This window comes from Balearica regulorum, chromosome 5, assembly GCF_011004875.1.
Source record: "Balearica regulorum gibbericeps isolate bBalReg1 chromosome 5, bBalReg1.pri, whole genome shotgun sequence".
Taxonomy (NCBI): Eukaryota; Metazoa; Chordata; class Aves; order Gruiformes; family Gruidae; genus Balearica; species Balearica regulorum.
Window position 1 is genome coordinate 67,919,513 of NC_046188.1, and position 26,963 is coordinate 67,946,475.

The window sequence follows — 26,963 nt, forward strand, 5'->3', positions numbered from 1 at the left end:
AAGGGGCTTAGTTGTAAGTTTTGCACGTGAGAGTTTTACTTGGAAGGCGAATGAATGTCGTGACCGCAGCCTGGTTCCAGTCATCAGGGTGTCCTTTCCTCTCTATTCAACTTTCTTACCCTCTCCCTGCCTCCGTTTTTTTCTGGATATGAATGTTTCTGAGCACATCTGTTAATACTCACTGTGGGAAACTCCCCTGGGAACACCATTTCTTGGTAGACTTGCCTCTTTCATAATCACTTATTTATTATACAGCACTGGTGTATTCCCAGCATCTAAATATGTCCTCTGAGAACTTGCTCGGTCTCAGAGACAGATAGACTGATATAGACCGGGATCGTTTGTTGGGACTCAAGAATTCCTTTAATGAGGTTTCTTTTCTGTAAGTCTCCTCCGTCAAAAAAAAAAAAACGGCAGTGTTTCTAATGAGAAAAGCCCTTAAAGGCTTCCTCTGTAACAGCCTGCCCACCTGCAGCTTTCTCACTGGCACGAGTATTTGGGTTTGGGTGTGATCACTAGAGCTAGCTATACTATTGTGACCACTATATGGATGTAATTATAGCAATATAAAAATGCTTTATCTTGATATCTTTGAGGGAATAACTATCCCATCAGTACAAGGCTAGTTAAATCAGTCATATTTGGTATAGATAAAATACAGGTTTGTTTGGACTTACGGATGGAATTATATGCAGATGAAGACCAACAATATCATTAGTCACACATACAAATATTTAAATAAATTTGGGTGTCTGACTTCCTCACACCCCTTAAAAACATTGTAGCATCTGTCTACTTGAAGCTGTGACTGTAATAAACGCCCTTTCTTTTAGCTTGCCTAGATAAAAAGGTTGGCTCCTCACACTGCTAATCAGTATTTCCCAGGTAGACTGTTGAATAAAAGAGTAACAAAAATGAAGTGACCCTGGCCGGGTCTACACTGTGATATTGCACCTGCTGAGACCTTTTGGAGGCGAGAGCCGGGCGGCATCCGTCAGGCGATGCGGAGCGTGGCCAGCACGCCGCTTAAGGCAAATCCCAGAGGCTGATGCTTTGGGGTTTTATTTTGGGTTGTGGGGTGGGTTTTTTTTTTTTGTAAAATGTCAAAATAATTGTTAAACTGGTTTTGGGTTTGTTTATTTTTTTTTCAGCTGCCACCTTTATGGAACACTGGAAGAGAAAACAGATGCGTCTCAACTACAGGTGGGACCTGACTGGGTTTGAAGAGGAGGAGGTTGGTCCCTGCAGTTCTGACTCTTTGACTTTCCCCGCAGCGTTGCCGACAGCCCCTTGCCCCGAGCCCGTAGACGTTGCGTCACGGGGAGCCGCTCTTGGGGCGGTTCTGTCATTTAGAAGAAAGGAAAATCCTTTACATGAACTATTTGAGGTTTTTTATAGTAAGGGTATGACTAGTATGTCTTGTTGCCATAGAAACATAATTGTATAGCCACAAAATGTAGGGTTTTTTTCAAGTGTGTAGTCGGGTCACACCTAGCAGCGTAGGCATGGAATATACAGCTCAGACCTTACTCCTGGGCTGATGTCAGGGTGCTAACAACCAAGGACCTCATTCATCTCCCGCTGCTGTAAATCAGAAACGAATGTATCGAAGGTGATAAAGTTACAGCACTGTAAAAAAGCACTGAAAAAATCCTATTAAATTTAACGATGGAGGATCAAGCCCTGACTTGGAAAATACCTAAGAAAATATTGCCAGACATGTGGGCTTGGGGCAATGGGAGAGACACAAATGTGGAGGTGTATTTTTAATTTTTTTTTCATTTGCTAAAAACCCCCAAATATCCCTAGCCAGGTTTATACTAAACGTGCTGAATAGCATGAGGGGGAAAAGGGCCAAATCTTTATGAAAAAAACATCTTAAAATCAACGAAGTTTTAGAAGGAAAGGAGAGAAAATCCTCAGCCAGCTGAGAAGCTGTATCCCACCTTTTTGTTTTTAATTTTGTCGCTTTACAAAAAAGGAGAACACCTTCCTGGACAGATGATAACGCAGTCCCAGCCCCGGCAGCCCTGGCCCGCGCTGGTTCGGAGGCGGCGGAGGCGCGCGGGTCCCTTCCCTTTTCCCATCGTAGGTGACGAGCCGTGCTCCGAAAACCCCGCTGCCAGGTCCGAGCTGGGACCCACGGGTTGTACAGGCATTCGTCGCTTTTTTTTTTTTTTAATTATTATTTTTTGCTGTTGTTATTATTAAAAGAAGCATGACCGCCCTTGTGATATCTCTAGATGTTCTAAATAGATACACAACAAATATTGCTCACGTGAGACAAAAACCTGGGTTTAACACTATGCAGTTTGACGAGCCCGGCACAGTTATTGTTCCCCTCACCCCCAAAATCTTTCTGCTTGAATTACCTCCTCTTAATATGTTTATCTCCTCCACAATATATTTAGGCGCGCTGTGCCAGCAGCCCCTACGCCGTGCGCTTTGCTAGCCCGTACCTATTTTACTGGGAGAGAATATAGGGATTTATTTCCTGGATACTGTACTGCTCTTTTATTTTTGGTAACTTGTTGTTAGCATACATGAAAGTAGAAAGGATTAACTGTATCTTTCCAATGTCTATCCCCTTCATGTCTGAGTTCAGAGCTCTTACACAGCTCAACCAGCAGCTGTTAATAAAGAATATTTTATTCTTTGTTTCATGTGGCCAGTGCTAGATAATAGAGTCAGGGGTTTAGCAAAGAATTTAATCTCCTCCCATTTCTGATTTGGGTGAAACTTAAGCTAGTATCATGTTGAAGAATCGGGGTTTCAAGTGATATACTAAAACGCAAAGTGTCTCATCTTCTGGTGTTTTTAGGGACACCAACTCCATACAGTACTTACAGTCATGTTACTAAGTGTTGTAGAACATGAGTAGACTGAATTTCTCTGGTAGTGTCTAGCCATCCGCTGTACCTATGTTTGTTTCATGTAATTTAAAAAATATAAATCCAATATGATCTGCAACAGTTCAGTAATCAAATTTTTGTTTTGTTTTGTTTTTTTTCTTGTTTTTCGTATTTTTTTCTGGTTTCCTGAAGGAGGCAGTCAAGGTTTGGAAAACATTTTTTTTTTTTTAATTGCTCCTCCCTTTTTTATTACGTGTCTACTGATGAATGCCATCTTTTGATCTCCACCTCTTCTTTTTCAAGCATCAGATTTTCTTTAGATCTTCCACTGATTGCTTTGCCTTTACACCCTCCCCCTCTCCACTCGTTCAGACTTTTTTCAACTCCGTTCTGTTTCCCATCCGATGCATAATTGTGATTTCTGAATCTTTCGTGAATGCGTAATTACCGTGAATTCTGAATCCGTGAATCTTTCTGAATCTTTTGGCTGTCTCCTACACCCTCTCCTTCAATGCACTCGGGTAATCGGTGGATGCTGGCCAAGACAGGATTAGAGGAAGACCCCGACTGACAATTTTCTGGGATCCCAAAGCCAAGTATTTTGCATACTGACAGCAGATAACTGTTTCCCTCGCGAGCTGAGGATCGCTGAATTGAACAGTTAATGACATGCAAAATCTAATGTTTATCAAAAAGATAGGTAATTAAAATCCAAGCATAACGCCACACGGTACGAACCGCGCTGTCTGCAGGTTGTGCTGTAGACTCTTACGTATTCAATTTAACCCACCCAGCGTTGCATGTGGCTGGCTGATAGCGAGCGCAGATCATTCTGCAGTCGCTGCTGTAGAACTGCGAATGATAGGGGATTTAACTTTTTTGGGGTTTTAATTCCAGCCAACTATCAGTTGACATGAATGACATACCGAGTAAATTAAAATTCAGTGAGAAAACATGGAAATTATCAGGAAATCGACCTGCAAACAGTTCATATGTAGGAAATATAGAAAATAAAGAATTTTGCTTTTTATTAAATATGACTTATTTCACAGGATCATCCAAGAGCAGAATATGAAGCTAAAGTTTTAGAAAAATCGCTGAGAAAAGAACACAAACATAAAGAGGTATGGTAAAAATACCCATTCGTTTCACTTATTAAAAAAAACTTGTAAAAAGAAGGTTGTTACAGCAGGCACTGACCCAAGACTTAGATTAAAAAATAAAGCCACTGCACATGGTGTTTAAATTCCAGATGTCTTTGGTCTGAGCATACATGGGATGCTTGGTCTATGCCAGTGCACAAGACCTCATTAAGTCTAGAAATGTCTAATAATGAGGAACAGGAGCGTGGCTTAGGGAAGCTGAGGCTGAGTGAAGGGGCGCTCCCATTAAGCTTACAAATCGAGGTTGAGAAAACTGTAACAAAACATCTGACTCTGTGCTACTACAAGTACCTAAAGCCTCTCAGGAGAGGTTCTCTGTCTTGCTAGACTTTTTTTGTTTACAAACATATTACCAGAGCATTAATGAAGAGTACTAACACCAATTTCCCTGCTGAATTCCAGCTTTGATAATACCTCTCTGCCTTTTAAAAACATAACTTCCGTTTTATTCCGCTGAGTAAGGTAGTGCTCACTTCTGCTTTTAACTTGCTCTTTACATCACCGGGAAAAAGGTGCTGCCCGTCATCCCTGGGGCACGTGCATCTCGCCAACGGACGGTGCAAGCCTTGCTGTAATTCCTTCCCCGTTATGTCTGTCAGCAGCACACCGATTTGAAAAAGCTCCTTTTCTCCCCCGCGTGCTGATTTCCACCCTGCCTGAGGTTATTTCCCCCCAACTGCAATAATCCAGCTGTTTGTACGACCGTATTTTTAAGGAGGGAAGTAAATGCTCTGGCGTAAACAAAATCTGTCGGCAGAAATTCCTCTTTTGTATCTGTTGCCAGTGGCACGGTAGCGTGGAACCATGCCCTAAATTGGAATTTTACGAAAACTCTATGAAAATACAACTGCAATAACCACGTTAACATTAATTATTCAAGAGACAGCATACGTAGATTGGACCGGCATTAAACTGAATGTGTCCGATTTTGTCACGTGCTTGTCCTTGAGTACCGTTGGGTGCCTCTTAAAAGATGCTACAAAGCCGACGGTGGTACGTTCCCGTTAATCTATAGGATGCAGCGCGTAAGCAGTTCAGCAGCACGTGCAATAACTCACTCGCAGCACTGCTTTAAAATCCCATGCAGAAGAAAAAGAATTGGGGTTGCTGCCGTCTTACCAGCTGGATAAACAGGCTTGGAATACAGACTTCGTTGTATTCTGCTAAAAACCCGTCGCTCGCTGTACTTGTGGGTCTATTAGGAATTCAGATCTTAAAGGTGGAAGACTGTAGGGTCATCAGACAATTAATGAACGATGGCCTCTAAATATCGGCGTATGAAAGCTGAGCAATTAAGAGAGGATTTTTTTTTTTTTTCTTTGCAACCAGACTATTTATAACTTTTTGGGCTGTGTTCAGTTTGGATGTTACTAATTTGGGAAACGTGAGAAAAGGAGTTTTTTCTGAAAGGCTCAGTAATTATCTTTCATTGGGATCTATAGTGTTAAAGTTCAAATTCAACAGTTGTAAGACAACTTGGAAATATTCTTAAAGAAAAAAACACCTAAAACTAAACCAGAAATTGCCCATATTTTTTCAAGAGAAGTCCAATTAAAAAAAAAGGGAAAAACTTTTTGGCCATCCTTTATACATCGTAAAGGAAAAAGAGGGGCACAATCCTAAACTGAAAAGGGAATATCCTTTGAAGAATTGTTTGATCTACCCCAGGATTTGGGGCAAAGGTTTGTCTTTTGCTGTTGTTATGTTTTATTAGTCTGAAGCTGAGACACAAAGCCTTAAGCAAACTAATAGAGCATTCACTTGTGGCTAAACTGCTATGTACGCTAAGTCGGTAGAGAGTATATAGATTAATTTAGCGGTGCTTTGTAATGCTATATTGCCCGATCCTTTTTTTGTTTCCTTTGATTGCCATCAGAAGCATCGGTATTTTCCAGAAGAGACAGCAAACAAATGGAGACAAAGAGTTAAGACAGTCATGGCTGGGGTGAAATTGGTTCTTTTTATTCAAACTTATGAAGAAACTCAAATTATGAGTAATTATGGAAGACACAAATCAATTTGGTTTTGGCTGTTGAACCTTTGTTTAATATTCACGTTCAGTTCTGGGTTTCTTCCCCCTCCTCCCCTTGTTTCTTCTTTGGGACACTGTTTCTATGCGTTGGGAATGGCACTGCATGGCTAATCAGAGATCGACCTTCCTGGACTGACGTTGCGTTTTGCAGTGGAGCATGGGCCATGCCTTGAAAGAGTTGCTTGCACTTCCCTGAGACAACGTGCATGTAATAAAAATAGAATTTGAGTAATATTTTTATGTTCATTATAACGTGTGCGTCATCTTCCGTCATGTTCCTTTTGTTGTTTATTTTCTGGTGTTTAGAAACAATTCCCGGCATCAAAGTTGATGGACTCTAGATGAGCAGTACTGTTGTAAATGAAATTTTCATGGCCAAATTCAGGCAGGGGCTGGTCGACTGGATTTAGGGTATCCTATAAAGAGTTATTATACATATGTATCTTAACTCCTATCGGCATGGTCCGTCGAATACCATGTGGATAGTCAGGTAGCTAAAAATCACTCATATTGAAGGAATTTCAAGTCTTATCACACGCCAAAACAAGATCTTCCCTGTCAACTGTGTGTTTGTCTTGGAGTTACTGAGTAGCATCCTTACTCGGTATTTCACTGGAACCACTGGTGCAACTGCAAAGCTGCAAATATTCACTGGGGAGGGAGAGGGGAGAAGGGGAATTTTTCTAAGGAAAGCAAAAGAAAATATTTAACAGTAAGAGAGATCTTACTTCATGGTTTATGACAACCTATTTGCATCTTTCCTTCAAAAAGTATACAGAAAAATCGGGTTTATTTATACTCGCAGTGCAGGCGCTTGACCAATTTGAGCCTAGATACAGAGTAAACAATTTGCCTGTGTGGAATTGTAACTGTAAACACTGTGTCTTTGCATCTTCTAACTGGTTGTGTATTTGCTAGACTTTTTTTTTTTCCTCCCCTCTCTCTGTTTTTGTCACGTGCAAAATCGCACGCTCCACCTTTATTAAATGCATCCTTTTTTCTCCCCAAACATTAGACAGATAAAGAAAAGCTGACATGGAAGGATCGTTTCCCAGCCTATTTAACCAATTTTGTTGGCATTATCTTCATGGTAAGCATCACCCGGCAAAACCTGAAATTTATATTACCGAGACATTGTAGTAGAACAGAAGTGATGGAAATGTTAGTGAAACCGTGACAGGCTTTATCAGGTTGATGTGGTTCACAATGGCTTTTTCCCAGTGGAAAAATTAAAGCATTCTGTTGTTTTACAACCTAAAATCTTTTCAAGAGCTTGAATTTCAACTTTGCTGTCTCTTTCCAGTAAAGAAATGAGAATACCTAACTAGAGTAGGGGAAAAATGAGGGCATGGAAATGGAAATTACCACCACCACTGATAGGATGAAACTTAAAAGGTAGATAGAGTCAGAAAGTAGTCAGGAAGGAGAGAACGGCCTCATTTTTATACCAGACTTTTTTGAAAGAAATGATGTGGCCAATTGCAATCCTGATTGCAAGGATTTTCAATCAATCAGTCAAACTTGTGGTTATATCATCTAACAGGAGAATTGCAAACAGAGCACTTAATTCAAGAAAAAGGTAAAATAATGATGAGAACAGCCTTTCTCCGTTTGCTGATAAAGCATCAGCATTTAAAATAAATTTTGAAGGAAATAATAATAATTCAAGACATGGAACAGATTGGCAAATGGATAAACAAGCTTAAGCTCTTTCTAAAGGTAGAATATGTCAGACTAACTCAGTTCATTTGGGGTTTTTTGGGGATAGGGATTCTGTTTTGGGGTGGCTTTTTTTCTTTTTTTTTTAATATTTGTATTTTCAGAGAATGGAAATGCAGTAAATCTAATCTCAGCTGAAGAATCAGTGCCTTATAAAAATCACGTTTTAAAATTACTCCTCTATGTACGCCATGAAAAATTGAGTAAGATTTTGTGCACCTTTACGTTGCCAGGAAGTGCCTTGATTTAGTCGGATTTAATTTCAGTTTGGGATTATGACAGCATAGCGAGCCTGAGTAGGATATCTGAAGGCTTGTGTGCAAACTTAAGCTGAAATACTCCTCTCTGCTTCAACCCTGGCTTTCTTTTATAATGAAGCAAATGCCACGTATACGTGCTGCTGCTGTTAGGGCTGAAAGGAAGCCCACTGATATTTGGAATAGTAGTTTACATTTAGGTGCCTTTAAAAAATGCCTTTTGCAAGTGAGAGTGGCATCATTATATCAATTTTTTTCATGTGATGATCAAATTACTAGCAAAAGAGGATCTTTTCCCACGGTTCGTCAAAGCGACTGGGCGCCTTCGTGCATAATTGGGTGGACTTGGGATGTGGCCCAGAGATCCCATTTTTAGGGTCGTTTCTAACTCCCAAGTGAAGTATTTATAGTTAAATCTTTCATAAGAGGCTGTGCTATTCCTGCTTGCAGGTTGGGCTGACCTTCGCTATAGTATTTGGAGTCATCATATACAGGATCTCGACTGCAGCGGCGCTGGCAATCAGTTCCACTCCCTCGGGCCGGTCAAGCGTTAGGGTCACCGTCACTGCCACCGCAGTCATTATCAATTTGGTCGTCATCATCATCCTGGATGAAGTATACAGCTGCATCGCAAGGTGGCTAACTCAGATCGGTAGGTTTAAATCCTCAACTGATGTTTGCTAGAGCGATTTTAAACGAGAGGACCCAACTGGCTGGCTTTCATGATTAGCTTCAACGTGGTGGGCAAACCCAGGAAATTCAAATGTGTGGCTAAAATTCTAACCAGGTACTTACAAATATCAAAGCGCACATGGATTTGGCTTTATTTTAAAAGTTTTTCTTCTGGCAGTGGTAATGCTAATCACTAATCCAGTTATGGGTGATGGGGTTACAGCAGAAATTCCTATACATAATCCTGAGCTTCACTTTTCTATCACGCAATTACTCTTTTCATTTTCTGCCATTTTTTTAGTTGGCATAAGAAATGTTGAGAAATGCAAAATTGTTGAGTGCAAAAAAACGGTAGAACAAAACTTTTTGTGTTATTTCCAAAAAGCATCAGTGACAAAAGGTCCAGCAGTCTTTTCAGATAAGTTCTCGTCCATCTGCAAATGATTGTCATGGAGGTCAGCCAGATGTGGAATGAAATTGGAATGACTGTTGTAACACATCTGAACGGTGGGATCCTCAGCAGATTGACCACTGACCTCAGTGAGGCCATATTGCTTTAATATATTGATATCGCTATAAATATATGCCTCTTTGTTTAAAAGATGGCTGATGTTTTCCAAAGTCCACATTTAGAAGATCTTGAGATGTTCCAGGCAGGATAATTCCTTAACATTTCTTATTCATGTCACATTGGTTCCAGAGGTGCCAAAAACTGACAAGAATTTCGAAGAGCGACTGATTTTTAAGGCTTTCCTGCTGAAATTTGTCAATGCCTACACACCCATTTTCTACGTTGCTTTCTTCAAAGGCCGGTGAGTAATGCAAAAGGCTGTTCGGGGTTTCAGCTTGTTGCTTACGAGACCCCTGTAGCTGAGCTAAGGCCATAGGTGGACGATAAAGTAAAGCTGATTTAAAAACTCCTCAGTATTGACCCAAAACCTCTGCAGCCTCATGGGATAAAGCAGGGACTTTACTTTGGTGTTTCAAATTTGTTACAGCCATTTTGTTAAGATAACTTTGTACGTTCAGATGCAACCCCCCCCGTCAGGCTATTTGCCGTTGTCTGTTTACCGCTTTTAACTTTATATCATAGAAACCAGCGCTCTCCTTGCAAACAGCGTGGAAGCGCAAGGTTAAAATAAATACTCCACGTGGCACGATCTGGCTAATGCAACAGAAATGAGGATTACCTTAGAGAATTTCTGACAGGATGCGCCTATAATATTGTAGGGCACAAGACTTGCAGTTTTACCACGTTGTTTACTCAATCAACGGGACTTACTCTTTAAAACAAAACCAAGATAATTATTCTCATTCACTTTCTCAGGACTAAACATTAGGTGGTCCCACACAAAGGCACAGAGTTTGATATAAATGACTTTAGGAATCAAGTATAAAAAGTATAAAATACATATGAAGTTTATAATTCTGACTGTTGTGCCCTAGATTTGTTGGACGTCCAGGAGACTACGTCTACATTTTCCATTCTTTCCGAATGGAAGAGGTAATTGTGTTTTCACCCTGTCTGTGATCGCCTCGGGTGGGAGCACCATCTGCCCCTGCCCCAGGGACGCAGCAGATGTTCTGACTGACCTTTCCTCTGCCCACCCTAGTGTGCTCCAGGCGGTTGCCTAATGGAGTTGTGTATCCAGCTCAGTATTATCATGTTGGGCAAGCAGCTGATTCAGAACAATTTATTTGAGATTGGCATCCCGTAAGTAGCGACTTTTATTTGGGGGGGGAGGTTTAACACGTTTTGCGGTGCGCGCGATACGCTATACCTGCTGCCCCTCGACGGGTACATAATCCGTAGGCTACCTACAAGATTTTTACAGTAAACCTGTGTCTGCTGTATTGCAAATAAATACCTGCATCCTCGCTGCAACTGCATCCAGCAATGCAGACGTCTTTGAAAAGTGTTAGAAAATCTATTGCTTTCCTACTAGCTAGCAGGAGGTGTAATACTGAACACGTGATTCAATTAAAGCAGGGTTCAGTACCTATATATGCTTATTCCTGATACCTTTAGAGTATTGCAACTCTTGCGCAGTTTTTATGAAAATAGGTATGGACCTTATTGTGTCTGTTAGTGTAAAATAACTGAGAATTGGGCACTCTGACCGGAATGGCATGCTAACGTTTTCATTTCCCCCAGAAAAATGAAGAAATTTATACGATACATGAAATTAAAGCGTCGACGTTCTTTAGACCATGAAGAGCACATGAAAAAAAAGCAGCGTTACGAAGTGGACTACAACCTGGAGCCCTTCGCTGGACTTACCCCTGAATACATGGAAATGAGTGAGTGAGGTGGCAAGAAGGCATCTTAAACCACAGTTATTCTGACTAACTGGGATGGAGAGCTGAGGTTTTGGAACTGTAGATTCGGTGGACAGTGGAGATGAGGCATAATTTAATTATTAAAGTGTATAGTCTGGGGCTGGAGCATATTTCAGCCAACCACTGGCTGCTTCAGGGATGAATTGTGCTCTCTGCTCTTCCTGAGCCCTTGCTTCAGCATTATATTTGAAATATTTTCATTCAAGCCATGGGACGTGCCACTGTCAAGTTTCAAATGCAAATGATTAAATGGCATAAACTTGAGATTGTGAGGCACGTTTTATTATCAGGTACACCCCACACTGGAAGTAAGTTACTTAATTCAGATTTGACAATTTCCATTGCGTATTCTCACACCAGATTGTTTCTGTTTTCTGAAATCTGGACTAAATCTTCCGAGTGGTATGTCCCTGCAGACCAGGTTGTACTTGACAGATCACATATAATTTTTTTTTCTCAAGTAATGTGTTATGTTGAGTGAGTGATAAAGAGTTTAAGCACCGGCTATCAGCCCTACATTGCTGTGGCTGTACAACTACATTTCTTTTCCTATTTTCAATCTCGGAAGGGCTGAGAACTGTTTGACATAATGCTGTTTGCTACAGAATCAGGCATTCCTGAAGGATCTGTCTTAAAAGAGCAACTTTATTTAGTATTTTAAGGAATAACTCAGCAAAAATAGTGGTAAAGGATAATGAAATATGCTAATACCAAAAACTGGCATGCCCAGTGAATCCAGAAGCAAATTAGAATATCTGATGACTTTGATGCGCAGCGTAGTTGAAAGATTGAAATTAAATGGTACAAACTACAAGGTCATGTCATCAGTTCGTAAAAATAAGAAAAGATGCAGTTACTGAGATCAGCATTTGGAAGTAAGGGAGGAAGAGAAAGATGGGGCACTAACAGTACCAGTACTAACAGTATGATGTCAGTGTGATGTTCTCATCAAACAAAAGCTGATACAATCCCAGGTTGAAGGAAGCAAGTTATTCCCAGTAAAGGCGGAGAATCAGTCGTGTCCTTTTCAAAGCCCATAAGTTTCTATGCTTCAGAAGAGAAAGCTTGCAGTGGGATTAGTGAGGGCTAAAAACCTGCCGGGTGGAGCATGGCAGGTTTATGTAGAGCTAACACAGTCACCGCCATAATCCCACTCCTGTGCCAGCCTCACCCACAGAGAAATTGTTTTAGGAGCTTCCCCATCCTTCTGGTTACTTTGCCTTGTGTCGTGGTTTAACCCCTAAGCACCACACAGCCACTCGCTCACTTTCCCCTGGTGGGATGGGGGAGAGAATCGGAAGAGTAGAAAGGAGAAAACTCATGGGTTGGGATAAAGACAGTTTAACAGGGAAAGCAAAAGCCGTGCACACAAGCAAAGCAAACCAAGGCATTTGTTCCCCACTTCCCACGGGCAGGCAGGTGTTCAGCCATCCCCAGGAAAGCAGGGCTCCATCATGCGTAACGGGGACTTGGGAAGACAAATGCCATCACTCCGAATGTCCCCCCCTTCCTCCTCCTTCCCCCAGCTTTATATGCTGAGCATGACATCATGTGGTATGGAATATCCCTTTGGGGTCAGCTGTCCCAGCTGTGTCCCCTCCCAACTCCTTGTGCACACTGTTTTCAGCACAAACCCAAACCATACCCCACGCTAGATACTGTGAAGAAAATTAACTCTATCCCAGCCCAAACCAGCTCACCTTGCCTTTTGCAAGAGGAGCAACTGGCCCTTCAATGCCGGAACGGAGCGGCGGTCGGGCAAGCTGTGCCCGACAGAAAATGTGATTTAGTCTCCCAGCACGTGTCGTCTTGTTAGAATTTGGGGGGCTGGCACTGACGTGGTGGTGCATGCATTTGACAAATACTGACCGTGGCCACTGAAATGGTTTCTTTTTCTTTTCAGTTATTCAGTTCGGGTTTGTAACTTTGTTCGTTGCATCCTTCCCGCTGGCGCCTTTGTTCGCTTTGTTGAACAATATCATTGAAATCCGTCTAGATGCAAAAAAATTTGTTACCGAGCTGAGGAGACCGGTAGCAGTCAGAGCAAAGGATATAGGTAAGTGCACATTGCTATTGTTATCCCTGTTTGTTTATTCCTGGATTGATGGCAAGATATTGTTATGTTGAGTTAGTTTCATTAACAGGAAGATATTTATAGGAAAATTCAAAACATTAGACTGTGGCTTAACCGTGAACTGTAATGACTTATGGAGGTTTTACTTCTAAAATAGAAAGACCAGAGCTTTAAATTCAGATGAATATTTTATTATGTAAACAATATCACTTTTCAAATCAAAATGATCAATACAACAGCAAAATATGTCATGTGGTTCTGCACATCAACGGTCCTTCCTGGCAATGCGGTTTTCTTGCAGTAGCAAAAATTTCTGCATTTAATAGCTTGGGACTGGGCTGGAGAAATACACGTGGGAACAAGAGGGGACTCAAAAGTCTGTGGGTACATGTGTCCCTTCGTCCCTGCTCAGCACGAATGTCGGAAGGGTGAAGCCTGAAAGCTCAGAGCTGGGCTCTGCGGTTGTACGGTGACAACAGACCAGTCCTCCCCTTCCTGTGGGGGGCTAACAGCGATGGGCGTCTGCAGTGAGGAACCCGTTTCTCCCAAATGTTGGTTACTTACGACTAAAAAGTTCATTAAAATAATTGCTCATATTACAGAGCCAGTCAGCAAGAGCGGAGAAGTTTATGATCTGTTAGCAAACTCAGTGTTCATTCTGGGGTTGTGCAAGCCGAGTTTTTCCCTGGGCTCATCCTTGTGCCCTAGAATCATCCTAGAGTTGAAGAACACGTCCTGTTTTGTCATGCTATTGCCTTTACCACGAGATTGCTTTTGGGGTGTTTCGTGGCTGGCTCATTTGATGCTGCAGGCTAAGGTTGCTGGTGGCGATGTTGGGGATGTGTGTTGGGTTTTTTTTTGGTTGTGGTGGGGTTTTGGAGGTTTTGGGGGACTTTTAAGAGGGTGTTACTTACAATTTATTGAAATTCAATCCCACTCTTGTGGGTTAAAGAACCTCACTTCTTGCAGAGACATCCCAAAGTCAGACACTGTGAGATGGCCACAGACAAACCAGACGAGTTTTTAGGGCAAGCGTCAGCAGCATGAGGAAAGGGAGAAGGTCCCACCTGCTAAGGGCAGTGGGTAACCGCTGGCAGCAAGCAGAGGTCTATCTCTGCTTCCGCTGATACTCTAATATCTTTTCCTGAAGTCCACTTCTGTACTCTGTCCAGGCTGGCTTGTGTATGCTGTGCCAGAAGACCAAAGCTACATGAAGTACGAGTTAGTTATCAGGCACGGGATTTGGCCAGGCTGGAGGTGTCTCCCAGGGATATCACCCTGTGTAAAGCCTCCTACACCTTCCTTCCTCTTCAGACCCAGAGTAGGAGAGTTGCTCATCAGGGCTGTGACCACGCAGATCTGGTAGCAGCCCTGGACTTCTCCATCAAGACTGAATCTTGCAATTTGAGTGCTTCAACTAAGGAGAAATTTTCAAGCTGTCACTAATGACCAGGAGACTGTTAGAGAGGCCAGGCATGAGGGTGCACGACCACGTACGCTAAGAGAAGCCCTTCTATGAGGAACAGGATCTGGAGATGGGGAAGGGGCAGAGCTGTGGGACTTCATGCATCATCCTCAGACTAAATCCAGAGGGGTTGAACCTGAGTCGGTATGGGGTTGGTTGGTATTACCTTCTGTGTGCACAGAGCCCATGCTGAGGAAATCTGTATGGTTTCCAGATGCAAATGGAAAAATCCCATCGGGTGGCTCCACTGGAGCTTTGCTTTCTCGAAACTGAGGTAAGATCAATAGTGATGAGGAGGTGTAGAAACAGATTCAGGTGGATCCTTAAAGCTGGTAGATCAGTACGTTCTGCACCACGCGTGTGGAAGTTCCAGCTCCCTATCTGTAGCCTTCTTATTCTCCTCAAACATTTGAGAAGTTTGAATGAAATTTCATGAGGTTTTTCTTTTCTACCTATGCCGGCATTGCTCTGTCTCACACTTGCCTTCTTCTTCCTCAAAGAAGCTTTCAGCTTAAAACCTAAAAAAAAAAAGGGCACCTAAACTAAGCTTTGGAAGACAGGGTTGGGCTCCCTTTGCTTACAGGTCATTACGTTAATCTCTTATATTTTAAATAAAAAGAACAAATTATAACTCTAATTTGCCACAGTCATAAGTGCTCCTAACGCTGTTAACTTAAAATGTAATTTTTCTAATTTTAATGACTGGAACAGCATTTACATGTTTCTTTCCTTTCTTAGGAATCTGGTATAATATCCTCAGAGGTATTGGAAAGCTTGCTGTCATCATAAATGTAAGTAATTTGGCATGAATAAAATTTTAACTCAATAGGCTGGCTTTTCCATTCTGCTCCATTTGTTTTATTTCAGCATAAATTCCTGGAAATCAAGTGAAAGTATATGATTTAGAAATTTTCTGAAATATTAGAGAATCAGATGCAGTGTTTATTTTAAAGCTGTGATAGTAGTAACAATAATATAAAATAGTAAGTAGTCATTGCAGCATTTTTCCAGTATGTTTTCATAAAATGGTTTTGCCCTTCAAACAAATAAGATCACAGCTGCTTGCTTTTGCTCTTCTGAAATACTATCACTAAGACGATGTATTTTTTAATTTCAGTGCTAAAGCCTATTTAGAGTCTGGTAATCAACTGGGTGTGAATTAGTTCTGTTCATCAGAGCGCAGTGTCCCTCTGTTGAAAATCTGGCCCTGAACTTCATTGCTCTCACTCAGATAACTCTAAAAATCCATGAAAATATTTTTATTTACTACAACAGTGAACAGCCCAGCCCTTAGAAAATTTTAGCACACCTTAATATATTAATTTATGTACTTATCTAATATTCTATATGAATAGACATCCACAATGATCACCTTCATTGCACCCTACCTGGGGAAAGATGAAAAAAAAAAAAAAGCTGAATGACAAGCTGAAAACATGTTTGCGATGCAGCAGAATAGGAGCCGTGTAGGGCTTTCAGCCACGTGTCCGTGGGCCCACACGGGTTTTTCACCATTATCCAGACAGGAAATCCCTTTGGTTTGTCCACAAGTGTCTGTTGTGCTATGGCCAAACCATTCTTTTGGTTATTTGGTATGCTGCCTTAATTAGTCTTTACCATTTCTCCTCTTTTCCTTTGGAAATAATTTCTCTTTTTTTTTTTCCCCCCCTCTTTTCTTCCATGTAGTCTATCTTCGTCATTATCCAGTGTTATTTTTCCCTCTTTCATCTATATACTACCCCTCTTTATCATAAAATAAGTAAAATGTTTTGTACCCTGTTTGTTCCGCATGTACATGAGATTTATACACGTGAGAATGTTTCATAATGATAAATGAGAAAGGCTAAAGTTATGAAGAACTCAGCCGAATTGGCTGTCTTGCATTTTTCTGTATGATGTTTTTAGAAAACCTTTTTAAATCACCAAATGAAATGCAATTTTTGTGACCATAAATATGAAACTGGGCTCAGTCTGCTCATCCTTTTATCTTGGTGGAGTTAAAAACCACATACGATCAATGGCCTTTTGCAATGCGATGAGAATTTAAAGAGTCAATTCACTGTGAGTTGTCTGCAGAATAGAAAAGTACTCGGAAATCAATCGATTGGACCTTATCCAATGCATCGGGGCCAAGCTGGGACTGGGGCACGGGGAAGCAGCACCGTGGTTTTGCTTTGGTCTGGTGCTGGGGGGGTACGGCCGCTTCATTCTCTCTGGAGTTCAGATTGTTATCCACGTAGAAATCTCAGTCGGCCTGGAACTACTCCATCTAATATCCTGCAACTCGGAAGAGTGAGCAGTAAATACTACCTTGCTGCAGCAGCGAATACTCCATTTGTAGGGTCCCGTGGGCTGCAGTCTCCCCTCTTTGTTTTCTGAAGCAGCCCCCGAGTTGCGCGAGTTCTTTGGGCAAGACGTGCTTGAGGATATTGTGAACTTAACCGCTGCCTGACTATTGCGCTCACTCTTTACTCTTATGGCTTAGGCATTTGTGATCTCATTCACATCCGACTTCATTCCACGCCTCGTGTACCTGTATATGTACAGTGAGAATGGCACCATGCATGGCTTCGTGAACCATACACTATCCTCTTTTAATGTCAGCGATTTTCAAGCAGGAACAGCTCCAAACGACCCCATGGATCTTGGCTACGAGGTTCAGATATGCAGGTACTCTCTTGAATGATAACTGCTTTTAAGTATTGTCGCAGCTGGCTAAAAATGGGACAAATTTTTACATTCCTGGGGCAGGTCTCTTGTATTTTCAATATCTTCTTAGCACCTCGGTAGCCTTTTATATCAGATGGATCCACTGCCTTGAACATTGTGGCTTACATATTAAGCAACCACAAAACCTCAATATGAAGTACTGCTTATTTTGGCGTTGTTAAATTCAGTGTTTGTCCGTGCAAAGATTTTTATTATTACATGTTCCTTTTTTCAGGAAAGGAGATAAATAATGATGCTTTAAGGGAACAAAACGATGCTACTCTGATGTCATGTTATTGTATCACATGCTATTGATCTAATGACCATGGCTTCACAGTACACCTCTCTTTTTTGTCCAGTTTCTGTTGCAATTCCTGATAAGAGTAATAGCATCCTTATCTGCACTGGAACTTAAGACCTACTTAATCTGCACGCCTGTAAATTTCTACATATTCTTTTCATTTTTAATGGAAAATTATTGTTGCATATTTGAGTTTGTGAAGCAATCTAGGTCAGTGCTGAAATGCATGCTTTGCCTAGGCCTCCTTAGATATGCATTATCTTCAAAACAAATGTTTTAACGCTTAGCATTGGGGACCAAAGCCAAATATAACAGCGAAAGCGCTTGGACCAAACTGGAAGGAGGACAGTGAGGGTAAGAAGGGGAAGAGGAGAACGAGGAAGGAAGAGACATTCCAGGGGAGAAAAAAAGAAAGATGATTTTGGTATACATATACTAAAATATTACACCAACTGACCAGGAAAAAAAACCAAACCCACTTTTTTTGGTGGTTTGGGTTTTTTTTAAGTGTATATTCTTTATATATTTGAATAGTGCAAGTTAATCTGCTGAAGTGACTGCTAAACAGACAAATCACTCTGAGATTAAAGGAAAATAAACCAACCAAGACTGCATATATATGAGCTTTGCTTGCTTTTACTTTCTCGTGGTTTCCTCCTGGTGATCTCTGGGCACAAGATAACTGAGGTTGGCAAACGTGTTTTTAGCACTGAACTTACAGAAGTGTTAGTGTCGTGGTCCAACACAAAAATACCAGGTTTATTTGCTTTCTAGTCCCAGCCTCTTTCTTCTTCCCATCCCATCGTTTCTTCCAGGTTAGAGGGATTTTAAATTCATTTGAAAATATGGAACCCTAATTCTTTCCAAATACCAACAGGATGCTGTGGTTTAAATTTAATGTATTTTTCTAACAAGTTATTGTTGATTAGCTTGTAGATTGTTCTGTAAGCCATAGCTAAGGCAAAATTCTCACCTTCTCTCTATATGGCAAAATTTAGCTGCAATCTTTTGCTAACCATGAACAAAGAGAACATCACATAGCATAACACACTCTATGGATCTGAGATCAGTATTTTTCTCTTTAAAATTAGTCTGAAAAATATATGTTTTGGGTTTTTTTACCAATCTTAAAAGAAAATAAATTATCTGAGCTGTGTAGTTTACTCCATCTTTATGCAGAATTGATATTAGTACTAATCAGAGGCTATTAAGATTGAAGACCTTTAATTTTGAGTAAAACTTGAAGGCTGTGGGAGGTTTTCTACTGTGTCTTGTTTCTGAGAGGTTAATTCATGCTGTAATAGTGAACTTGCTTTTAGATGGTTTGTTTTACTGTTTGACTGTTGGGTATTAATTCCTCACGGTGCTAAAATTTCTGAATGATTTACTGAGTTGTGTTTTGCAGATACAAAGATTATCGAGAACCCCCTTGGTCTGAAAACAAGTATGACATTTCAAAGGATTTCTGGGCTGTCCTAGCAGCAAGATTAGCATTTGTGATAGTTTTCCAGGTAGGTTATGCTGCAGGCACTTTTTATATAAGGAAAAAAAAAATTTACCATATTTCTTCAGCTACATAAGGCAAGCCACCTTTGGAAATAAGTTACTAGGCCAAAGAAAATACCTTCTTTCTCAGCTGTTTCATGGAAAAGCAAAGAAATTTGCCCATTCTCAGTCACCCTCTTCTTCCCACCCACCCAGGCCCAGATATATCCTCAGTGGAAAAATTCATCCCCAGGGATTCCCGGAACCAGTTTGATGCAGAAGCAACTTAATGACTTCAGTGAGCAGCAAAGCACAGGGCTCATACTAATTACATCCCACCAGTTTCTCCAGTAGGACATCAACAAATTCACTGAAGCAGCATAAACTTCATCCAAAATAATTTCTAGACCTAACCAAGATACAAAATTTCCAAAATTTTCCCAGTTAGAGTTTAACTCGCATCTGAATGAGAAGGCAAAATGTTGTAATTTTTCACTAACTGACATTATTTGCTCACAACAGTGATGCTGGTTATTGTGACACAAGTGTTTTAAGTCCGTCTTACCTAAACAACTTGTTTCAAAACTTTCATTCCTTTTTTTTTTTTTACAAAATATGTATCTTTCTGTGAAAGACCTAATTTTCATTGAATCAAGGTTTTAAAACCAGAAGCATTTCATTGGAATGCATTTTACCAACTTTCATCATTTTACCTCTTGTTATTTGCTTCGACCTTTCTGATGTAAAACTCGTAAGGCATTTATCAATCCCTTCGAATTTCCAAGTGGCTGTGATAGTATTTGTACATAAATCAGAGATCTGTGCCTGCCATTTTTTCCTATTTCTAGCATGAGGAAGAAGTCGAGGTAAGTTTGGCTCAGTATCAGACTTGCGACATGCAGCTGAGCCCAACTCAAATATTGTCCTTTCTTCATTCCTTCTTCCCAAGTACACCAAAAATGGCCCCTGCCCCTCCAGTCATCTTTTCATTTGACCCTGCTGACATTTTCTCACAATTTCATTTTCAGAACTTGGTCATGTTTATGAGTGACTTTGTTGACTGGATTATCCCAGACATTCCCAAGGACATTAGTCAGCAGATTCATAAAGAGAAAGTTCTCATGGTGGAGGTCTTCATGAGAGAAGAGCAAGGCAAGCTGCAAATGCTAGAAACCTGGAAAGACAAGGACAAGAAAAAAGGTGAAAACTGTAACAATCACAGCCCCAGACTCTCCAGGAGCCACAGTGGGAGCTTGTCCTCCTGCCATTCGTATCCTCTCGACGTATAGAAGAGGAGGGAGTTAAATATGTCGGGGCATTCCACTGATACACAAGCCATTGCGTAAAGGGCAGGACTCGATTAATGGACAACCTGGTGCATGTTGAAGGATGTGCTGCCATTTTGCTCCCATCTTTGTGAGAAACGCTCTTCTTACAAATATGGAGGACCACGTTCTATTTCTGATAATGTTGTTGTTTTTTCTTTTGCACAAGCAGTAATGCAGGGAATTTTTATATTTCATCGATAGATAACACTATTGACGTTGGTGTGCATTAATAAATGCAGATACTTAGTATGTCTTGATAGAGATATTCTCTGAGAATTTGACCTTAGCCTATTAATTAACTAAATAAATAAAGGTAAATTTTAAGTAATAGTAATACTACTAATTTAAAATATTTTTGGAACCCCAGCCTTGAAGGTCCATGAGATAACTCCATAAAGCATATGCAAAATCAGCTTTAGAGTGTGCCCTAGTACTCCTTTTGGCAGGAGAGAAACCACGTAACGCCCACCAGACTGACTTGCTGCCCAAGAGAGGGTTTAGCTCTGCTGGCAGACGTCTGTGTGTGAACCCGCAGGTCTGAAACAAGCAGAGCTCCCACTGAGCTTTAGGCGCATGGGGCACTTGTGGCATTCTGCTGTGTACCCGGGACCTTCACTGGGGCACTGCTTTTCTTCAGAAACATCAGAAAAATAAATCTGGAAAAGTTCTTTTTCACCAGTGAACAACTGATGTGCCTCAGTGCCCCATCAGCTCTGTTTGAGTGGTCCCCCAGCAGCTCCTCGCTCATGGCCAAGCAGCGGCAGCACAATTTTGGAGATCCTGCCAGCAGGTAGATGATCAGAGAGCATTTTCTTAAATGCCCTGAATTAACGAGCACACGTAGAGCTACAGTGACTCACACTGCCCTGCCTAGTACTCGGACACCGTTGTTGCTGAGGAAATTCCCTTTTTCCTCTTGTTTTAGCACATCCCTTTCGTAGCCAGGTTCTTCTCTGTAGCCCTCTATCCTCTGCAGGAGAAAGGAGTCTGCACCCGTTTTTCACAGCAGACTTTCTGCTGTTGAATGGCCTTTCCCAGAGGTTGTGCTGGAGGAGTAAATCCAAAACGTGTCCCACTTACTGTCTTTGATGGAAGTTTTGCCTGCACTGGGGCTACAGGACCAGACCTTCAGTTAGTTACTGGACTTTTCTTTTGTCTTAAAATACTCTATCTTTTGTACAAGGAGCTTCCTTAAAGTATAAGTCTAAAATCCTTACTTACGATGCCTAGCTAAATCCCATCAGTACCACTCTTTTTAAACATAGTACATTTTAGTTTTGCTTTGTCAAATGATAAACTGCACTTCCAAATAATATTGGTGCAATTACCCTCATTTCTCTTATTGCTTTGTCTTGTCCATGGCACTTGCATTACAAATATAAAACTGAAAAATAAAATAAAAATGAAAGATTTCTTTAAAGTCTAACTACTGTATGGTTTGTTACAAAACCAAACGTCAAAGGACTGTTTTCAAGAGAAGTTAGTTATTTCTTTTTTCCTTTTCTTTTTTCTTTGCCAAACTAATTTAAAAATTAATGCTAGAACTTAAAAAAAAAATTTATGCCATATTTAGCTTTTGATATATTTATTTGTTTTAAAGTATGTGATAAACTTGATATTTTTCTGTGGTCTGTCCAAAGAAGGTACCAGAAAAGAAATTATGTGGAAGAAAGAAAATGGTATTAACCAAATATTCTTGAAGCTTATTTAAAATATTGATCCAACCAAAGATTTTTATTAATAAAGGGCTTATATTTTGTTAACTCTTGTTTCTGTTGTATTTTGACTTGCAGGAATGTCACTATTTTTAAAATTCGTAACTTATGATAGCTTACTGCTGTCGGGCTCAATCCTGCCTGATTTATTCGCACAATACGCATTACACCTGGTAGTAAGTGTTTACCGGGTCAGGCCCACTGACTGCAACAGGACTGTGAGTGGGAATAAATCAAGCAGAATTCTGTCCATACATTTTGTTGAAAAAGTAAGTATTCTTCCTCTCATTCCTCGGTAGCCCAAAAGATCCAGAAGGAAGCCAAACATGAACTACCTATTCTGAAGAGAAATCTTAAGGAACTTCCTCGAAGGGAATTTCATCTGTAAATACTTATGTGAAAGTATTCCCAACTTAATACTGACATTCCTGTAAATGGTAGAACTATATCCTGAACACATACTTATCCGAATTTTTCATTATTTGCTGAAATCATGAAATAGTAACAGTTGCTTATACTTTCTTTTGTACAGTAAATTGTTTGAAATGGAATTTTGTATATAAAAAAACTGTATTACTACTTAGATAACTATAAAACTCTTTCATGGAATCATTTTTTAAGAAAAGCAAATATATACTAAATCTGTTTTAGTTCGGGTTTTTTTTTTTTCTTTGAACATTTATTTGAAATAAACTTAAATATGCAAGAGTTTCTCCTGTGGGACAGGTTCTGTTCCCAATCCTCCTTGTGCTCTGAGTGTGCAACTACGAGTACTGTTAGAGTTGAGAAATAGGGTAATTCCTGTTACAGTTTGCCTAAAACTGGATGTGCGGTGCCCTTTCCAGTGCTCCTTGTGTACTCAGACAGCAGAGGCCAGAACTGAGATTTGTTTGCAGGTAGGGACTACTTCATTTATGGACATCATTCATTTATAGACATCCTTGTAACAGTGTCCAAGGCAAATCTTGTGTTCTAGCTGCTTTAGATACCCACTCTGAGATGAAGTGAGTCCCACCTAAGATGCATCTGTCTCTGTGAGCACAAAGGGAGGTTTGGCTTCTAGCACAGACGTAGATGGGGGCACCGTAGACACGGACTATTCAGTGATGGATCTTATCCTGGGAGCTTTCATTTTCTTCTGACTTTAGTCTTAGGCATTTAGCAGAACGCAAGGTGTAAGAGCTTTCACTGAGACATCTGAAAGGGGCTCGTAACGAGGAAGAATGCTATTTGGTTTGTTCATTTCAATGGAAAAATGTATTCATTATTAAGAAAAAAATGAAATGGTAAAACTAAAGGAATGAAACTCGGGGATTCCTTCGACTGTGTCTTGCTGAATGCAGCTCTGAAGGGGAGTAGCTCAGGAAGCAGCAGGGCTACACTGCGTATATCGTGTTTTTATTGCCTTGTGGGACCTCTACAAGCAAAGCTGGGCTCAGAACTTAACTTGCCGTTTCCCATTTTTTCTCCTGCTCCCATTTAACTGTTCTGTGAGAAGGCAAAGCATGAGGCTTCATACCAGTTCTCCCTTTCTAACTAGAAAACATTAATGCTCTCATTAAATGTAGTTAGAAGATGGGAATTCCGTTTCGAGATAATGGGTATGAAAACCAGAAGCAGGTAAATCACTGCCTAGTTGGTAACTGCCTTGGTTTTGTCCGTTCTTACAGACAAAATACGGATACAAGCTCATTAGATATAAGATAATGTCTTCCAGAAAGCGATTTGCACTGCGCTTGTGGCACTTTTCATGAAAGATTTTTTTTTCGTATTTGTGATGCAAGTAGAAACAAGTTTGGGTTTTACCAACAGCAAATCTGACGCAGGATTCCACTAATAAGGATTCACTGGAAGAGGGGGGAAAACAAAGTTAAGACAGAGAAGCAAGGATCTGGAAGTGACCCAGAAATAACAGAAAATACCTCCACGTGACTCACAGCTACCATATGGGTCAGGTTGGATGGAAGATAGTAGCATTTGTACAAATATACCTGAATTCTGTATTGATTTGACAGTATCTCCACGACGTGCATTCAACCTGTTCTTGGCATGCTTCTGCCAGAAAATTGTAAGTATAAAACCCCATTTCTCAGCCCTGCTTTGATCAAAGAAAACAAGGAAAAAAAAAAGCCAAATCCCAATGTATCAATGTATTAAACAGAAAGATCATTATACTGGTTTGCTTAGTCCAAGAGCAAATGCAAACAACAGGAGGAAATACTACAGCTGAAAGTGGCTGCGTAGACTGTTTTTGAACCATTGCTAAAACACGCTGATCGTTTTTTGCTACCCAAAGTTTGTAGCAAAGACAACTTCAGTTGGTGCATCCAAGGAGGAAATCATATCCACCCTACTGTGTTGACAGTATGAGTCCGAATCTTCTGGATTTCCATGTCATTGTGTTTCTAAGATACTGTCTTACAAATATTTTGCAGTCTTAAATAGCTTAAGGGTGAATAAGTCTCAAGTCAAGGCACAGATTCATTTCTATTTTTAAATCCTCCGTGCTCTCTGGTCCTGAGCTGTTAATGATCTTTTTGGCTGTTGTGATTTCCAATAAGCAATAATAATTTACTTTTCATCTTGTTACCTCAGGAGTCTGAACTCTCCTGAAGTTTCATAGATCACTTGAGTGCATTTATATTTTCCTATGAAGTTTTCAGAGTAAACATCTTTTTCCTTTTGCCACGGAAGAAACCATGACTTAAAATTTATATGGATTCCATTCAAACTCTGGTTCAATTCTTTGCACATTTGAGTACTATTTATTCCATGACCAAACACAATATGCCATTTTTAGTACAGCAGAGAAAAACCAAAGTTATTTTTTTAACCTCCTTCTTTTTTTAGCCCAACAGGCCTTTCTGAAGAAGAAACTAATTATTAATGTGGCTTCTTTTTAATTTTAAGCTTTTTCCTTAATTTTTAATACCATGCATGCCGTCTGATTCGAGGTCACCTGAAGCAAAAGAAAGTATTTTCTTTGATTCCCTTTGACTGCAGCACACTTTGCATGAAACTAAGTATTACTTATCAAATGATTGGTTCCACTTATAATAAAAATTCATGACACTTACTGTAATGGTACTTTTGTAACCTAGAGTTAAGCCAAAATACAGTGATACAAGTGAGTTGTGCGAGCAGCAAAGAGCTGTGCACGCTGTTGTGCTATTTTCCACCAGGTAAAGTGCTCAGAAAATCAAAGGCATGACACAGGCATGCGAACTTAGTTACATGAGTTTGAAGGCTTTGAGGTCATATCTTTCATCTTGCTTAGTACCACCTGTGTGAGAAAATTCATGCCCAAATGGGACATGTATCCATCACAATGCTCGTGAGAAAAAGAATCAAACCACAAAACATTCAGAAGAGTCGTCGTGATGAACAAACTCAAAAGTGTAACAAAGTCTGTTTATCAGAGCAAGAGTTAAATGCAGGTAGTTAAGCAATCTTTCTTAGAGCAGAAGAAAAGGTTATTCCCTATTTTTACTTCTAAATGACAAAAGAGGGGTCATCTTCTTGAGGTGGAGGCTAGGAAAAGTGGAGGCTAGGAAAAAGGTGCAAATAGGGACAGGAGCAAGAAAAGGCTTTCAGCTGATGTTCAGATCCAAGTTAGCTGGCAGATCAGCCACAGAAGTTGTTTTTCTGGGAAGACAATCCCCTCCTAAGATGTGGCCATCTTGTAGGTAGGTTATCAGGTAGCCTTTGCCAACGTTTTTGCGATGTGCAATCTCGTCCTGCCAAGCGGTGCAACACTGTTGGTCTTGTGTTCAGATGAAAGCTGGAAGGCTTTGGTCCTTTGGAAGGAAACGGATGCAAACAGAGTAAGGAAGAGAAGACCTCTCTGGCATCAGTGAGGGCTTGATGACTATGCCTTCTCCACTGATGTACTGAATTGCAAATACTACTACGATCCTCGGCAACCAAAAATAAACAGTTCCTCTAGGAACACACATTTTTAACATTGATCAGAACAATTTATAAACTCTCACACGGCTTCCAACATTGAAGCCGAGTCCCAGTTGGTACAAGGCCTTTGGTTCTGGAGTAGATAAGTCTCTCAAGCCCCAAAGGCGATGCGCAGGTAAGTGGCTGATCTGCCGGTGTCACCTGCTTTGAACGCAGATGGCAGCCTTGCGTCATCGTGGCATGGTGCTCACAAGCATGGAATTCCCACCTGTCCTGGTAGGAGCGTGTAATTAGATGAGAGGCTCACATTTCTTAATGTATTAATCTTCAAAATACATCTGCAAGTAAAGAAGGTAGGTAATTACAAGTAATTAACCATCAAGTGGGAAAGTAATAGATCTTAGCAGGCTAGACTACTCCAGGTTTACTGCACGACCTCTCAAGTCAGCAAGAGACGGTGTCCATAATTAAACATCTCTGCAATCGGGTGGATTCTGTGCCACACTCCGAGAGTTGCTCAGGTGTTTTACTCTACTCAGACACTGTTGGGAGTGGGAAGGAGCTGGGAGAAGGGAAGGAACAGTGAAAGTCCTGGGAGTAAATGAATATGAATTTCAGCTACATCTTCTTCCTGGCTTCAAAGAGCAAAAGAGGAAAAACTGAGAGTCAGTCCTGAAATTCTACTAAATCTCTTCACTTTTGTCTTTTTGAATTTTACTTCTGAAAACAAATTTCTCCGCATCTTTATGATGTTTGGTCTTTTAGCTCTGACCAAAGAGAGCTGGTAATCATCTCTGGGTCTTCTTGATGATAAGAGATTACAGTTAATCACTTCCAGGTTCAGGTACTTGGCAAAGATGCATACAGGCTACTTCTGCTTTAAAAAGCCCCACTCCAAAATCGGTGAGTAACAGCAAAGCCGTATGTTTATGTGTGTATTCG

The 26,963-nt window shown here is 40.6% G+C and overlaps 1 protein-coding gene across 6 annotated transcripts in view; it reads left to right on the forward strand.

The window, feature by feature from the left end:
* ANO1 (anoctamin 1) overlaps positions 1 to 22,805 on the forward strand; it is an 84,822-nt gene extending 62,017 nt beyond the window's left edge. For 4 of the 6 annotated variants that reach the window (XM_075755390.1, XM_075755387.1, XM_075755391.1 and 1 more), the window contains 14 exons: positions 1,152 to 1,234; positions 3,045 to 3,056; positions 3,905 to 3,976; positions 7,063 to 7,137; positions 8,474 to 8,675; positions 9,396 to 9,507; positions 10,142 to 10,199; positions 10,309 to 10,409; positions 10,851 to 10,996; positions 12,939 to 13,091; positions 15,313 to 15,365; positions 17,060 to 17,244; positions 18,990 to 19,095; positions 20,098 to 22,805. In XM_075755390.1, coding sequence (XP_075611505.1) covers positions 1,152 to 1,234; positions 3,045 to 3,056; positions 3,905 to 3,976; positions 7,063 to 7,137; positions 8,474 to 8,675; positions 9,396 to 9,507; positions 10,142 to 10,199; positions 10,309 to 10,409; positions 10,851 to 10,996; positions 12,939 to 13,091; positions 15,313 to 15,365; positions 17,060 to 17,244; positions 18,990 to 19,095; positions 20,098 to 20,358 — 1,619 coding nt within the window. In that variant the 3' untranslated portion in view covers positions 20,359 to 22,805. The remainder of the gene's footprint in view (positions 1 to 1,151; positions 1,235 to 3,044; positions 3,057 to 3,904; positions 3,977 to 7,062; positions 7,138 to 8,473; positions 8,676 to 9,395; positions 9,508 to 10,141; positions 10,200 to 10,308; positions 10,410 to 10,850; positions 10,997 to 12,938; positions 13,092 to 15,312; positions 15,366 to 17,059; positions 17,245 to 18,989; positions 19,096 to 20,097) is intronic. The other 2 variants (XM_075755386.1, XM_075755389.1) reach the window with 1 other exon arrangement.
* Positions 22,806 to 26,963: the final 4,158 nt, after the last annotated feature.